General features: G+C 41.4%; 1 protein-coding gene across 5 annotated transcripts in view; it reads left to right on the forward strand.

Annotated features, from left to right (window-relative positions):
- LEKR1 (leucine, glutamate and lysine rich 1) overlaps positions 1–15,401 on the forward strand; it is a 204,996-nt gene extending 189,595 nt beyond the window's left edge. For all 5 annotated transcript variants that reach the window (XM_086391695.1, XM_086391684.1, XM_086391656.1 and 2 more), the window contains one exon: positions 13,927–15,401. In XM_086391695.1, the coding sequence (XP_086247821.1) occupies positions 13,927–14,340 (414 nt within the window). In that variant the 3' untranslated portion in view covers positions 14,341–15,401. The remainder of the gene's footprint in view (positions 1–13,926) is intronic.
- Positions 15,402–17,000: the final 1,599 nt, after the last annotated feature.

Consider the following 17,000-nt stretch of genomic DNA (forward strand, 5'->3'; position numbering starts at 1 on the left):
AACAGTTTAAACAAATAAGAAGCCAGGAAAGAAACATAATATGTTAGAGAACAGGACAGTATCATTTAAAACCAGCTTAAAATAGATCCCATGCTTTTTGCTGCCAGTTTTCCTTCCTTACTAGCTCCATAAGCTAGTAAGAGCTCCACTAGCTCTTGAGCACTACCAAGACAGTGTGGCTCCACTGTTTGGGGCCTTGGATCCAAAAGGAGAATGTGAAAAACAGATCAAAGTAAAGCCAGTACAGAGAGTTCAATATTTTTGTTGACTTAAAACTATAGATAAGGAAAACATAAGGAGCAGAAGTTTTAAATTCTCCCACTTCCTATAGCTATCTAATGAAGATGAAAGATATTCAAAAATAGAAGGTAATGCTCTTGGTTAAACATGAATGATTAATTGCATATGTTTATCTCTGCATCCATCCCTAAATACCCTAAAATGACAGTAAATTAATTAAAATTGAATAAATACATAAGGAAAAAAGAACAGGAAAGGAGATGACATTTGATGAAAAAAATGTTGACCAAAATTTGGAAAACGGAAAGTAAGGTATGGATGAGAGGTAATCAGCAGGTTATGGATATTGAAACCTAATGCTTGTGGAGAGTGTGGGAGTGCATGGAATCCTAAAAAGGAGCAAACCCAATCACATTAGAAAGGCTCAACAGATAATCTCTCAAAGTGGGAGAGAAGTGTAGATCTGAAAACAGGGCTGTTTGAATGGTTTTTAAAGGTGCAAACAGATGCTTAGATGCCCTCTGCAACCCCAGGCAGCCTCCACCTACCGTCCTGGCAGGATCCTAAAGGTTTACACTCTAGAAAACCTGAATGCAAGAGTCTTTGGACCTGAGGATACACAAAAGCAGAATATAAGGCAAGAGCTAGAGTGAAGGTCTGTATATTTCAGGGTGAGACCTCCCAGTCCCTGTCACCCACTCACTTCCCAGAACACAGACAACCAAGCTTATATATCAATACCCAGGAAATTGGAGGAGCCCTCTGTGGTAAAATGAGCTAGCTCAAAAGAAGATACCTCTGGCTTGGGAATAAACTTAACCAATGAATTGAAAGACTTATACACTAAAAACTATAAGACACTGATTAATTGATTAAAGAAAGTTTAAAAAAAGAAAATACCTCTGGGTACCAACAACTATTAGTACCTCTGAACACTAAATAACTTTTAATTAAAAGTTATATGCATGTCCAATGAAACATATACCAGTAAACAAGCCCTTACCTAGTAGGCACACAGAGTTTCCAGTAACATTTTGAAGACTCATTTTTAAACACAAAAACCAAGAATAACCAAGCATTTGAGGAATACTTCTAATATGAAAGACAGAATCAGGATCAAACAAATAAGCAAAAAAAGAACAATGTGGGAAGAAAAAGTGTCAAAAAAGAGCATAATTCATATCCTTAGAGACAAAAGAGAAGATATATCCATGAAATGTGAGGGAGGCTTTCTTATCTCTCCTTGCTATTCTTTGGAACTCTGCATTCTGATGCTTATCTTTCCTTTTCTCCTTTGCTTTTCACTTTTCTTCTTTTCACAGCTATTTGTAAGGCCTCCTCAGACAGCCATTTTGCTTTTTTGCATTTCTTTTCCATGGGGATGGTCTTGATCCCTGTCTCCTATACAATGTCACAAACCTCCATCCATAGTTCATCAGGCACTCTATCAGATCTAGTCCCTTAAATCTATTTCTCACTTCCACTGTATAAATCATAAGGGATTTCATTTAGGTCATACCTGAATGGTCTAGTAGTGTTCCCTACTTTCTTCAATTTAAGTCTGAATTTGGCAATAAGGAGTTCATAATCTGAACCACAGTCAGCTCCCGGTCTTGTTTTTGCTGACTATATAGAGCTTCTCCATCTTTGGCTGCAAAGAATATAATCAATCTGACTTCAGTGTTGACCATCTGGTGATGTCCATGTGTAGAGTCTTCTCTTGTGTTGTTGGAAGAGGGTGTTTGCTATGACCAGTGCATTCTCTTGGTGAAACTCTATTAGTCTTTGCCCTGCTTCATTCCATATTCCAAGGTCAAATTTGCCTGTTACTCCAGGTGTTTCTTGACTTCCTACTTTTGCATTCCAGTCCCCTATAATGAAAAGGACATCTTTTTGGGTATTAGTTCTAAAAGGTCTTGTAGGTCTTCATAGAACCGTTCAACTTCAGCTTCTTCAGCATTACTGGTTGGGTCATAGGCTCGAATCACCATGATATTGAATGGTTTGCCTTGGAAACGAACAAGATCTTCTGTTGACCATGATGGCTACTCCATTTCTTCTAAGGGATTCCTGCCCACAGTAGTAGATATAATGGTCATCTGAGTTAAATTCACCCATTCCAGTCCATTTTAGTTCGCTGATTCCTAGAATGTCAACATTCACTCTTGCCATCTCCTGTTTGACCACTTCCAATTTGCCTTGATTCATGGACCTAACATTCCAGGTTCCTCTGCAATATTGCTCTTTACAGCATCGGACCTTGCTTCTATCACCAGTCACATCCACAACTGGGTATTGTTTTTTTCTTTGGCTCCATCCCTTCATTCTTTCTAGAGTTACTTCTCCACTGATCTCCAGTAGCATATTGGGCACCTACTGACCTGGGGAGTTCCTCTTTCAGTATCCTATCATTTTGCCTTTTCATACTGTTTATGGGGTTCTCAAGGCAAGAATACTGAAGTGGTTTGCCATTCCCTTCTCCAGTGGACCACATTCTGTCAGACCTCTCCGCCATGACCCATCTGTCTTGGGTGGCCCCACATGGCATGGCTTAGTTTCATTGAGTTAGACAAGGCCGTGGTCTGTGTGATCAGATTGGCTAGTTTTCTGTGATTATGGTTTCAGTGTGTCTGCCCTCTGATGCCCTCCCGCAACACCTACCATCTTACTTGGGTTTCTCTTACCTTGGACCTGGCGTGTCTCTTCATGGCTGCTCCAGCAAAGCGCAGCTGCTGCTCCTTACCTTGGACGAGGTCGCCCCTCCTGGTACTTCCCTTGCAGCCTTTCTCAGGAAGCTCCACAATGAGGGAGTAAACTAAGAAAGGAGAAGACACACGAATCAGGAAATGAGCATTTCCACACAGGAGAGAGGTAGGGGGAATCCCCAGGTCCAGGACGATGGTGGGAAAAAATCCAAGGATGACAGCAGTGTAACAGACTTGGAGAAAACCAGACTGAGTTCAATAAAAGAATGGCAGATTTTTAGAAGTATGTCTCTGAGGAAAAAAAAGAATGGATAGATTACATGGAGTGCTTAAATGTGTTGAGAGGATATTTACACTTCTGTAAGTAGGTTTGGTGAAAAATTGGTTATCAACACCTAGAAAACTAAGCAGATAAATAATGGGATAATAATAAACTCCAGAAGGGAACTGTGAAAGAAAGGAAGTGTAATCATAGTACACTGCATGGCTGAGGTGTACATATACTTATATACTATAATCATATAAGGCGGAATATAGATTTGACTAAAAATTGTGGTAGAAATTGGGAAGGTTTTTCAATAAAATTGTGATAGGAGCCTCTCCTAGGTGAGCAGAAACATCTTCTAATGGAAGGTGAAACAACTGTAAGGAAGCTAAATCCTCATCTTTGATTCTATGAAATCAGTAGATAATGACTTCAAAATTGAAAACCATGAGGTAGCTGTATAATAACATTATTTAGGACTATGGATATAAATATCATTAGAAACAGCTTAAAAACCTGAAAAATGATTGTTCCTGGGAGGCAGAACCTGAAAGTGTGAAGAAGTGCTTTATTTCATTATAAAGTTATAGTATTATTTTAGTCTTTAACTATGTGTAATAAACTAATTTTTAAAAATAATTTAAAATAATGGATAAGAGTAAATGATATAGAGGACCTGACAGAGAGGGAAGCAGAGGAAAGGATAAAGGACAAAGTTATAGAAGAAGAAACAGGAAAGTTGTAAGTACAGCAAATAAACAACAGAATATGAACCTTAATGAGATTTTTTTTAAGATTAGAGAAATTAAAAAAAAAAAAAAAAGCAGATTCTAGCTTAAATTTTAGTAACAGGTACCTGAAACATTTCTGTTTATTCTTCAAGTCCAAACAAAAGGAATACTCTTCAGTGAACCCACAGAATCTACATCCAGCCTAATACAGCTGGTTGTTTTTGTTTTTTAATCTTTTTCTACTGAAGTAGAATATATATATCGGAGAAGGCAATGGCACCCCACTCCAGTACTCTTGCCTGGAAAATCCCATGGACAGAGGAGCCTGGTAGGCTGCAGTCCATGGGGTCCCTAAGAGTCGGGCACGACTGAGCGACTTCACTTTCACTGTTGACTTTCATGCATTGGAGAAGGAAATGGCAACCCACTCCAGTGTTCTTGCCTGGCGAATCCCAGGGACAGACAGAGGAGCCTAGTGGGCTGCCGTCTATGGGGTCGCACAGAGTCGGACACGACTGAAGCGACTTAGCAGCAGCAGCAGCAGAATATATATATACACACACACATACATATATATGAGGTGTTATATTCGAAGGGATGGTCAGAGGTCTCTCTGAGAAGATAATATTCAAGCAGACCTGAAGTAAGAAAAAGAGCATTCCAGATAGAGTGAATAGGAAGTGCAAAGGCCCTGTGGTAAGAAGCACCCTGGGAACCTTTGAGAAACCACAAGGAAGTCAGCAAGCATTGCTGGAGCATAGTGAGCAAGGAGGGCATGGTAGGGAGCAAAGTTGGAGGGGCCAATTCATGTGGAGTCTTTGAAGGCATTAAAGACTTTGCACACCTTCCAACTTTGGCTTCTCTTCTGAGAGTCCCTTGGACTGCAAGGAGATCAAACCGGTAAATCCTAAAGGAAATCAACTCTGAATATTCACTGGAGAGACTGATGTTGAAACCAAAGCTCCAATACTTTGGCCACCCGATGCGAAGAGCCGACTCACTGGAAAAGACACTGGGAAAGACTGAAGGCAAAAGGAGAAGGGGGTGACAGAGGATGAGATGGTTAGATAGCATCACCAACTCAATGGACATGAATTTGAGCAAACTCCAGGAGACAGTGGAAGACAGAGGAGCCTGATGTGCTGCAGTCCACGGAGTTGAAAAGAGTCGGACAAGATTTAGCAATTGAAAAACAACGAAGACATTGGATTGTTGGACTTCCCTGGTGGCAAAGTGGATAAGAACCCACCTGCCATTGCAGAGGACACAGGTTCAATCCATGATCCAGTAAGATTCCACATACTATGGAGCAACTAAGCCCAGGAGCCACAACTACTGAGTCTGTGTGCACAGCTACTAAAACCCAGGCACCCTAGAGCCTGTGCTCCACAACAAGAGGAGCCACCACAATGAGAGGCCCTCGCTCCACAACTAGAGAGTAGCCCTTGCTCACTACAACTAGAGAGAGCCCATGCACATCAGTGAAGAACCAGTACAACCAAAAATAAATAATTATTTTAAAAGACTTTGGATTGTTTTCTAAGTGTGGTGAAAAGCTACCTGGCAATGTTGAACAAGGGAGTGACATGATATGACTTATTTTTAGAGAATCACTCTGACTACTGTGTGGAAAATAGGTTGAAGGGGGCAGGGCAAAATGAAAGCAGAAAGACCTATTGCAAGGTCCTTGAAAAGGTCTAGAAAAGCATTCTTGGTCATCATCATAAAGGAGGTGACAATTGGCCAGATTTGGAATATATTTGGTATAAATTTCCTCGGTGGAGGTAACAGAAGTTGCTGATGGGTGTGATGATGAAGAATGGTAAGAGGGGTCAAAGATAACGCCAAAGTTTGGTGTCTCAACAACTGAGTGAATGAAAGTGCCATTACTAAGATGGAAAACACTAGTTAAGGAATACAATTGGGAGGAATATCAAGAATTTGGGGAGAAATATCAATAACCTCAGATATGCAGATGACACCACCCTTATGGCAGAAAGTGAAGAAGAAATAAAAAGCCTCTTGATGAAAGTGAAAGAGGAGAGTGAAAAAGTTGGCTTAAAGCTCAACATTCAGAACACTAAGATCATGGCATCTGGTCACATCACTTCATGGCAAATAGATGGGGAAACAGTGGGAACAGTGGCTGACATTATTTTTCTGGGCTCCAAAGTCGCTGCAGATGGTGCTTGCAGCCATGAAATTAAAAGACGCTTGCTCCTTGGAAGGAAAGCTGTGACCAACCTAGACAGCATATTCAAAAGCAGAGACATTACTCTGCCAACAAAGGTCCATCTAGTCAAGGCTACGGTTTTTTCAGTGGTCATGTATGGATGTGAGAGTTGGACTATAAAGAAGGCTGAGCATCGAAGAATTGATGCTTTTGAACTGTGGTGTTGGAGAAGACTCTTGAGAGTCCCTTGGACTGCAAGGAGATCCAACCAGTCCATTCTAAAGGAGATTGGTCCTGGGTGTTCTCTGGAAGGAATGATGCTAAAGCTGAAACTCCAGTACTTTGGCCACCTGATGCAAAGAGTTGACTCATTGGAAAAGACTCTGATGCTGGGAGGGATTGGGGGCAGAAAGAGAAGGGGACGACAGAAGATAAGATGGCTGGTTGGCATCACCAACTCGATGGACTTGAGTTTGAGTCAACTCCGGGAGATGATGATGGACAGGGAGGCCTGGTGTGCTGCAATTCATGGGGTCGCAAAGAGTCAGACACAACTGAGCGACTGAACTGAACTGAACTGAACTGAATCTTAACATACTGTTCATACTGTTCATGGGGTTCTCAAGGCAAGAATACTGAAGTGGTTTGCCGTTCCCTTCTCCAGTGGACCACATTCTGTCAGACCTCTCCACCATGACCCGCCCATCTTCGGTAGCCGCACGGGCATGGCTTAGTTTCATTGAGTTAGACAAGGCTGTAGTCCTAGTGTGATTAGATTGACTAGTTTTCTGTGAGTATGGTTTCAGTGTGTCTGCCCTCTAATGCCTTCTTGCAACACCTACCGTCTTACTTGGGTTTCTCTTATCTTGGACATGGGATATCTCTTTATGGCTGCTCCAGCAAAGTGCAGCCCCTGCTCCTTACCTTGGATGAGGGGTATCTCCTCACCACCGCCCCTTCTGACTTTGAATGTGGAATGGCTCCTCTAGGCCCTCCTGCGCCCTCACTGCTCCTTGGAGGTGGGGTTGCTCCTCCAGGCCACGGCCCCTGGCCTCGGACGTGGGGTAGCTCCTCTCGGAAATAGTGTCAGACTTTATTTTTTGGGGCTCCAAAATCACTGCAGATGGTGATTGCAGCCATGAAATTAAAAGACGCTTACTCCCTGGAAGAAAAGTTATGACCAACCTAGATAGCCTATTGAAAAGCAGAGACATTACTTTGCCAACAAAGGTCCATCTAGTCAAGGCTATGGTTTTTCCAGTGGTCATGTGAGAATTGGACTGTGAAGAAAGCTGAGCTCGGAAGAATTGATGCTTTTGAAATGTGGTGTTGAAGAAGACTCTTGAGAGTCCCTTAGACTGCAAGGAGATTCAACCAGTCCATTCTGAAGGAGATCAGCTCTGGGATTTCTTTGGACTGATGCTGAAGCTGAAACTCCAGTACTTTGGCCACCTCACGCGAAGAGTTGGCTCATTGGAAGACTCTGATGCTGGGACACAAAGAGTTGGACACGACTGAGCGACTGAACTGAACTGAACTGAACCTTAACATTTCTGTTAGATATCCAAATGGAGGTGTTGAATGGACAATATGTTCAGGGAACACTGAGGAGAGGTACTGATTTCAAAGACATCCACACATCCTAAGCCTTGGAACTAAACGAGGTCACCCAGGGCATGGGGCAATAGAGGAAGGTTGAGAATGTGCCAACTCTGAGAGGCTGGGAGGAGGAGGAGACTAGGGCAAAGGTGATGGAGAGGGAACATCTAGTGAGGTGGGAGGGAAACAGGAAGAGTCTGGCAAGGACTCTAAGGAATGGAAGTTAAAGAAGGGAGCCTGCAACTTAGACTCACAATCTCCTGTACAGGAATTTTGATTTCAGATAGGTTTTGAAATTCAGTTTTGAATTGTTGAAAGTTAATAAAATGCATATGCTCCTGGAGACCTAGGGTAGCCTCTTCCATTTGTTGTTGCTGTTGTTTAGTTGCTAAGTCATGTCTGACTCTTTTGAGACCCCATGGACTGTAGCCCACCGGGATCCTCTGTCCATGGGATTTCCCAGACAAGAGTACTGGACTAGGTTGCCATTTCCTTCTCCAGGGAAATCTTCCTAACCCAGGGATCGAACCCAGGTCTCCTGCATTGGCAGGTGGGTTTTTTTTTTTTTACCACAGAGCCACTAGGGAAGCCCCTGGATGAGTTTTAAAATTTTTGGTGTTATCAATATTTTCCAAATGTAAAGTGAAAGTGAGAGTGAAAGTCGCTCAGTCATGTCCTACTCTTTTGAGATCCCATGGACTGTAGCCTGCCAGGCTCCTCTGTCCATGAAATTCTCCAGGCAAGAATACTGGTATGGGTTACCATGCCCTCCTCCAGGGGATCTTCCCAACCCAGGGATCAAACCTAAGTCTCCTGCATTGCAGGCAGATTCTTTACCATCTGAGCCACCAGGGATGCTCCAAATGTGAAGCCTATTTTTTAAAAAAGAAGGCCTATTTATTTAGGAAATGTTACTAACACATCTGGTAAGGATGGATTTATGTAAACTCTAAGATTAAATTTTAGGAATACATACATTTGAAAACATAAATAGCTTTTCTGCAAGAAGAATATGCCTAGTTTTAGGATATGCATTTGTTTGTATATTTATTTGATGTAGAGAAAAATGGCACACATTTCTCTGGTAACTCCATTTATGAGAAACCAAAGAGAGTCAATTAAAAAGTGAGTAGTTCTCATTTTTGAGAACTACTCAATTTGAACCTAATAAAGAGAACGCTGGAGTGTCTTGAAAGAGTAAAGGGTTAGTAAATGGAGGCTCTCTGCCTTCCAGCTTCACAGGGAACAGGGGCAGATGGGGTGGTGGGTGGAGAGGGGCTATTCTGAGGGGTAGGGGGCTCAGACCAAGGGTCTCCAGTCATGGAGAGGGAGATCCGGGCAAAACTGTCTTTCACGTGTTGGAGAGTCAGCCCTGGTATGGAGTATGGATGCCAAAAATTTGACAGAATGAGAAAAATATGGAGAAACTGTTTTTGTTGTATCTAATTAATGTTAATTAAGTCTCAACTAAAATTAGCTTACTGACTTAGAAAGTAAATCCTGAACACTATGTCTTCATGGCCTCTTCCTCTCCATTCTAAAATCTGCTCTTGAAGGCTATCAGTTCAAGGGACTATTGCCCTCCATCTCTTCTTCTGTTTTAGTATGTCTGCCATGGTTATTTCACAGTGTCCATTATGTTTGCAAGCATAGAAAACAATTTTAAGAACAACCCGCCTAACATCCATTTTGCTTCTTTCCTGGGAATTTATTCAGATTCTCCTCCCTGCCTTACCAAAAGGCCATTTCCACTGTTTTCCTGCAGTGTTTTGGCTGATCAGATTAGCTGAACAGAAGTCTTAAATGGAAGGTTGGGCACATCCTTTGCTAACACCCACTCATCTTTCTGGTTTCCACACCTTTTCCACAGAGTCTCCTTTCACCTCAGCTCCCCACCCAGTTGGCCAGCCACCTACTCACCCTGGGAGAGATCTAGTTTGGGTTGGCGGAAATTGTAATCTGATCACTGCATGACTGGTTCAGACCTCACTGGGTATAAAGCATGGACAAAGATACCCATCTGTGCTGCTTCTTCACTGAGAACTTGCTTTCCTGTCATGTTCCCCCAAAATTATGCCAAATACAGCGGATTGCCATCACAAATGGAATTCTCACCTTCAGAATGATCAAGTAATCCAGCAAAGCCTTGTCTTGCTTCTTCCACTGTGTTTGGAATTGAAAGCAATCCAGCTGTCTCTAAGGATAAAAAAGAAAACAAACATAAAAATAAACCATTCTTATATTACAAAGAGTGGGGGAAATTGACCATTTTTTTTAATACTAGAAATTTCATACAGATGGTGAGCTAATTTATATTTTCATTTTGACATTTATTTTCCCAGTAGGAGTGCCATATTTTAAGTCTGTTCAAAGTGGCCATCATCTGAAAATGTTGTAGGCATATCTATAGATAATGTTCTCACCCAATTGGCATGGGTTAAGGACTCAGGAATGCTAGCTCCCCTTCTCCTAGACCACCCCAACCAAGGGGCACTTGGGATATGAACCTGCTGCATGAAAATTGACCTCCTATCCTTCCTTCTTCCCATCCCTCCCCACTCAGGGCTACTTTCTACAGAACTGGCAAAGGGGTCTTCCTTTATTGTGAATTTGACCATGCCAGCCCCTGCTTAAATAAATCTTTCAGGACTGCATATGGCCCTCAGAATTGAGTTAAAACTCTACTATTAGCAGGGTGTCAAAGTCATCCTTGATCTGATCCTGCTTGCTCTCCCTGCCTCAGCCCTGGTCTCTCCAGTTCTCTGCACTCTGACCTGGGGTCATACTAAGCCATGTATCTTCCAAGATGTGACTCTCCCTCTCTCACTGCCGGGCATTTGCATCACTGCCCACTCTGCCTGGAAAACCCACTGCCTCTCTTCATCTGACTCATGCCTTCTTTTCCATTTTGACTTACAGTTTAGTTGCAATCCAGTGATAACACTATTTTGCCATATTAAAATATGGCCAAAGATGCTTTTACCTAAAACTTTTAGAATGCTGTAGCTTCACTGATTATTCTCGTATTTGCCCATGACTTTCAGTCTTACTGAACATGTTCCATCTTAGATATTTTCCCATGTTGTTCAATGAAAATACATATTAAAATTCTAAAACAACCTAACCTGACAAAAACATCAGCAATCCCATCTACCCACAAGTAATGATTCTTTTTCACATATGGAACTTTCCACTAAAGTGTCTCACTGACTCTGGCCACATCCACGTGTGCTCCTGTCATGCCCTGTCACATACACTCCAACTCTGAAACAGCAATCCCCAAAACTCGATGTGTTCTATTTCATTTATTTATTTCACAATTGAATAAATTCTAACACCTGAACTACAAAATTGAGTTATAATCCAAATGTTAAAGAAGGTGGTAATATTAAGTGTCAGAGGAGATACAGGTATGTGAGATTCATCTGAGATTTCTTAGTGTTTACAACAAAGACAAAATAGAAGACCTATCTTTGGATCCTAGTCTCAGTTTAGAGGTTCTCCCAATTTGGGGAATAATGAAGAGAATTTGTCCTTTGTTCTGGAAGCAAATAGCCTTGAAGAAGGATGAGTTCCAGAGCAGTGGGCCCAGCACTTCCAAAATTCAGTCTGGAGTTGGCAGGTACTTTTCTCCCACTGTACTTGTTACCAGGACATCTTTGGGTTCACTCCACCTTTTCGTTTTCTCCTTCAGTGGAGTGTCACTTGCTTGAAATGGCTTTTGAGTAACTTCCTTTTAAGATGTTTTCCACAGTACTACTCCTTTCCTTTGAGACTTGAATTTAATTTTGTAAATGGATTGAGTTTTCTTTTCCTTTTAATGAGAGCCCTTGTTGTCATATCGTCCATCACTTTATCCGTCCATATTTGTGCACCTTTTATTCACGTCACCCATTTATTGACCACATTGTTAACTTCTATAATTTCTTTTATATATATTTAAATAAAATTAACTCTTTCCCATAGCTTTCTTATTTGAGGAAATTTCTATGCTAATTTATTTAAGGCCTCATAAATCTAACCACTTCAATACATTTTGCCTGCTTACACTACTAGTAGACAAAGAACAAAATGCATAGATGCTTTTTCCTTTTAAAAGAAAGTTTAAATTTAGAAAAGTTGGACAAAACCAGATGCGATGTCTTACTGTTTTTTATTGCTTCATTGTTCTGGAACAAAATGGCCCCTGCCTGCTTGATATAATTAATTAGACACTTAATTTAGGCATAAGCAGCTTGGAGCTGGCTCTAGCGGCAAACAGGGGCCCCACCATTTCCAAGCTGGTTACTCTCAGCAAATTACAAAGCAAGTATGGGCTTCAGTGTCTTTCTTGGTCAAATATAATTGTTGGGAGCAGGAAATGAGAAGACACCTAACAAGGCACTTTATTAACCTCTTGTCTAGCCCTCCTTCTCCTGCCTTTTCAACAAGTATTTCAGGAAGAGTTAATGAGAACTAGATGATAAAGCCACAAACACCATCCTTGGTCTCCTGTCCCTAAAAAAAAAAAAAAAAAAAAATTAACTGGAATTGAGTAATTAACCCCTATTATTTAAAAAAAAATATGTGAATATGTGGATCATGTATGTCTACTGCTAATATATGTAAATGATGAGAGTTTGTTTGACCCAGACATGCCACTGATTTGATAGAATATTAGTGTGCAACTGTTAATCTGGAATTGCTCCATATTCCTCAGTTTTGATTACCAAATTTGGAATCAAATGGAGTTCTGACTGTAATCACAAGGAGCTCAAATACAGGAAGATGCTACTTTCCCTGATGCTTTGTTTTTAGTTCTACTGACAGCAGATTAGTCAGTAAGCACTTAGGAGGACGCTTTCCACCGAGCATCAGCCTTGGGAATGCCTTGGCTGTTTTTTACAAACAAGCTAACCAGGTAGAAAGTCATTTTCAGCTGAAGAATCCTGTAGCATGATCACTTTAACTGTAGTTACTTATTTGGATATCATTTTCTTTCTTTTTTAAAAATATTTATTTGTTTCTTATGGCACACTGACTCTAGTTTTGGCCTCTGGGCACCAGAGTGTGCAGGCGCGGTAGTTGCTGCCTGTAGGCTCAGTTGCTTTACAGCATGTGCGATCTTCATTCCCTGACCGGGGATGGAACCTGCATCCCCTACATTGCAAGGCAGATTCTTAACCACTGGACCAGCAGAGAAGTTCCTGCATACCATTTTTAGTTATTTACTTTTCAATCTCTTTTCTGACATCCTGCAGACATGAATGTCAAGACATTAGGGAGATCCAAGACCCAATTTTTACCACGGAGCTTGAAGTAATTTTGATGAATTCCATAGATGAAAGATGGCTATCATTCTTCAACTAGAAATGCAGAGTCTCACTGTTTGAAGAAGTTGTAATGATCTCTAGTCTAGTCACATATTTGAAGCTTAAATTTGCTCCAGTACTTCCCAGTCAAGTGAGATTCAACCCTTCAGAGTATCCTTAGACAGCTCTGGCTACGAAAAAATTCTTCTGTCTCTTTAACCCCCATTGCTTCTACCCTTGGCTCCAACCTCTGTTGGGGATGTAAGAAGCAGCTCTACTCAAACTTACAATGGTGCAAACTTCTTGAGAGCAGGAACTACATCCACTATAGCTTCTAGTAACTTGATATGTGATTGCTGAATGAAGTTCAAAGCAGATTTTGTTCTTCATTTTGATATATATCTCACAAAAGAGCAAATCATAAGTATATTTAAGTTCTGAGAAAGCATCACATAAAATCACTGATTTTATTATCTAAATGCTACAGCTGATATATTTTATTCTCTCAATTTTCTAATTCAAGCAATTTTTATCTGTCTTATGTACTGCAGTTTCCCTTCATTATAAAATAACATAATGACACTACAGATATTTATTAGACATCACATGTGCAGGACAGACTGTCTCAGGCACAAAGGAGTTGAAACCCTACTGAAGTAGGCATTCTGGATTCCAGCACCACTAACATCTGAGTGACCCTGACTCTTGATTCCTCTTCTGCAAACTGCAAGGGTTGAACCAAATATTCTCTTAAAGTTCTTTCCATCTTCACAAACCATTTGCATTTTTGACTCATTTGTCCCTGTCAGAGAACACAGACCTCTGATTTCCAGTTCAGTTATCAATTTATATTGCCAGTAACTGTCCATATGTACACTATTAAAAGCTATGGCTGATTTTTCTTTCCTTTTTATCATTTCAGAACACTTTTCTTCAGGAAACAGTTCGTAGAGAGTGTGAAGAACGCTTTGAACTGACGGAGGCTTTGAGTCAAGCCAGAGAACAACTCCTGGAGCTCAGGAAGCTGAACGGACAGTTGCCGCTGTCACCGTGCTCCCTCAGCCAGGGCAGCCTAACCTCCTCTGCTGCAGCTGGGAGTGGTCAGGGAGAGAGAAGGCTTGCAAGACTGCACTCTGAGAAAGTAATCAAAATCCCTGGCCTGCCTGGAGTGTCGAAGCCCACCACTTCTCCAGCCTTTTCTCAGCCCAACAGGGTCAGCAGCTCAGGTTTGCCCACAGTCCCCCAGCCACATCCTCCCCGGGGTCGATCATCTTCAGTCAGTGAGACCAGGCAGAGACTGGCTGCTATTCTGAGGAGGAGACTGAGTCAGCAGTGATGGAGCCGAAGTCAGGAGCAGCTCCACACAGAGTCTCTGTCTTTGCCGGAGTTCACAGCCCCCACTGTAATTAAGAATGACAAACTTCAAATTATTTCTGCAGATTGAGAATGCATACTTAAGATATTTTTAACAATTGGACGAGCTAACGAATTGTGAAGCCACATTTTCTAAGAGGCCCTTGAAACTGCAACAGATAATGAAGTTGTTGGTATTCCAGACACCCAATCTCTGTATTTATGTATTCTGTGTTTCGATGTGCTCTATGAATATGCCCTTTTAGAGATCATAGGTAAAATTTTTCACCCATAGCATCTTTTCTACTTTTTTGCACTATTATAAGCAGATCTATTTCTACACCAAAAAAAAAAAAGATTATATTGGTTTTGTTGGTGGTTGTTCATTTGTTTGTTGAATAGGTTAAATAGATGAAATTAGCATTCCAAATAGCAAATGAAAGGACTTTAGTCCTTAATTTGATCATTTTCAAACTGCTTATTAGTTCAAATATTCACAAACTTCATCATCACCAAATTTTCTCCATTTCACCTCACAATCTAATTGGTTAATCTAATTTCTTTTTAAGCAAGGTCAGTTGTAATGATAGGTAATCTTCAGGAAGACAAAGGGACAGCAACTCCTGTTCAAGAAAAAGATGGGTTATTTCTAAAACTATGGAGATGATTTTAAATAACAAGGAGCCTAGCCATGAAAGTCTTACTTGGTAGAGATTTTCTCCATTAAATGCTCTCTGGTTCTCCAGGTCAAGTTTTGGGTTTAACTGGCATTCTGTAGCTATTGTAGAGAACTAATTCAAGACAGTTTAGTAGAGGCACATAGTGCTAATTTGTGATTCAAATTTTATTACCCCTGGAAATGGTCATCTTGTTAGCATGTTTTCTATTTTCAGAGTGAAAAATTAAAACCAGAAACCAGACCAACTATTTTACATAATCATAAAGCTTTAGACTCCTCCTGTTTGTAAAAGGCAACTCTTTACCTTATGCTAGTGTTTGTCTATCCTTTTCTCCATGTAATAAACATGTGTTTTTCTTCTATAACTGATTTTATTCAAATCTTTCATCTGACTGCATCATGGATTCCCAAGCTTCTTACTCTCAGATTAGGATGATACTAACATGTGAAATATGGCACATAAAACTCTCTGCGGTTTGGCCACCATGTAGATGAGAGAATCTAAAGATACCTGGAATCCCTCCCATGTGCAAAAAAAAAATGTTACTAAGCCAAATCAAGTCTATCTCCAGTTTTTCAAAGGATTGTTCTAATCAATCCTTTCAAAGGATTGATCTAATCTAGGCTGTTTCCAGAGAAGGCAATGGCACCCCACTCCAGTACTCGTGCTTGGAAAATCCCATGGATGGAGGAGCCTGGTGGGCTGCAGTCCATGGGATCTCGAAGAGTCGGACGCGACTGAGCGACTTCACTTTCAGTTTTCACTCTCATGCATTGGAGAAGGAAATGGCAACCACTCCAGTGGTCTTGCCTGGAGAATCCCAGGGACAGAAGAGCCTGGTAGGCTGCCGTCTATGGGGTCTCACAGAGTCAGACACGACTGAAGTGACTTAGAGAACATATCATCTAATGGTGGTGTGCCAGAAAGGATCTTAGAGGTCACCCCAACAATCTTTATTTTTGCCAGTTTATTCATGTTTTGTTGATGATTGTGTGCTCAGGCCTTGACTGTGTACTTCTGTGGTGGGTACGGCTGCTCCTTCCAGTGCTGCTTCTTGGTCTTCAGATTCTCTTCCTGCTTGTTGAAGCGGTGGTGCATGGCACAGATCCAGGGATTTATACTTCTTGCCCTTAGAGAATTTCCTGAGGTTCTCTTTCTGAGTCTAGTTAATAACAGTGAGAACATGGGCGATGGATTTGCTAGGAGACCTGGGTTCAATCCTGGGTTGGGAAGATCCCCTGGAGAAGGAAATGGCAACCCACTCCAGTATTCTTGCCTGGAGAATCCCATGGACAGAGGAGCCTGGCAGGCTACAGTCCATGGGGTCGCAAAGAGTCGGACACGACTGAGCGACTTCACTCACTCACTCACTCACTCACTCACTCAGGTCTTGGAGAGTTTGGAAGCCTCACCACCTATCACTTTAGCGACGCGCAGCTGATACAGTGCCGCCTTGAGGTCCTCCGTTGTTTCAGCAGTTTCTCCTTGCTGCCAAGGTCTCAGGACTTTAATCTTAGCCACGGTTGTACAGGGGGCCGCAGATGACTTCTTGCAGGGAAAGAGCAACAGTCTCTTTACAAATAAGAAATAGATGCGCAAAAAAGTCTGACTTGGGTATGGTGATTCAGCTAGTTAGTGACTGAGCTTCCCACCTCATTTTTCCACTTACCAGAGAATCCCAAATCTCCATCTGACTTTTGTCAGAAGCTAATGAACTCAATTTTTAAGCTTAAATTTGTATGAAAAGGAAGCTTGACCCAAGGACGAATAATTATAAAGTAATAAGCGGAATACACTTTAAGATAAGTGTATATCTAGTAAAATACAAAATGTTGTTTTTCCCTGTGGTCATGTATGGATGTGAGAATTGGACTGTGAAGAAGGCTGAGAGCCGAAGAATTGATGCTTTTGAACTGTGGTGTTGGAGAAGACTCTTGAGAGTCCCTTGGACTGCAAGGAGATC

Source organism: Bos grunniens, chromosome 1, assembly GCF_055505025.1.
Source record: "Bos grunniens cultivar Pamir isolate PY7600 chromosome 1, Bosgru_T2T1.0, whole genome shotgun sequence".
In the NCBI taxonomy this organism is placed as follows: Eukaryota; Metazoa; Chordata; class Mammalia; order Artiodactyla; family Bovidae; genus Bos; species Bos grunniens.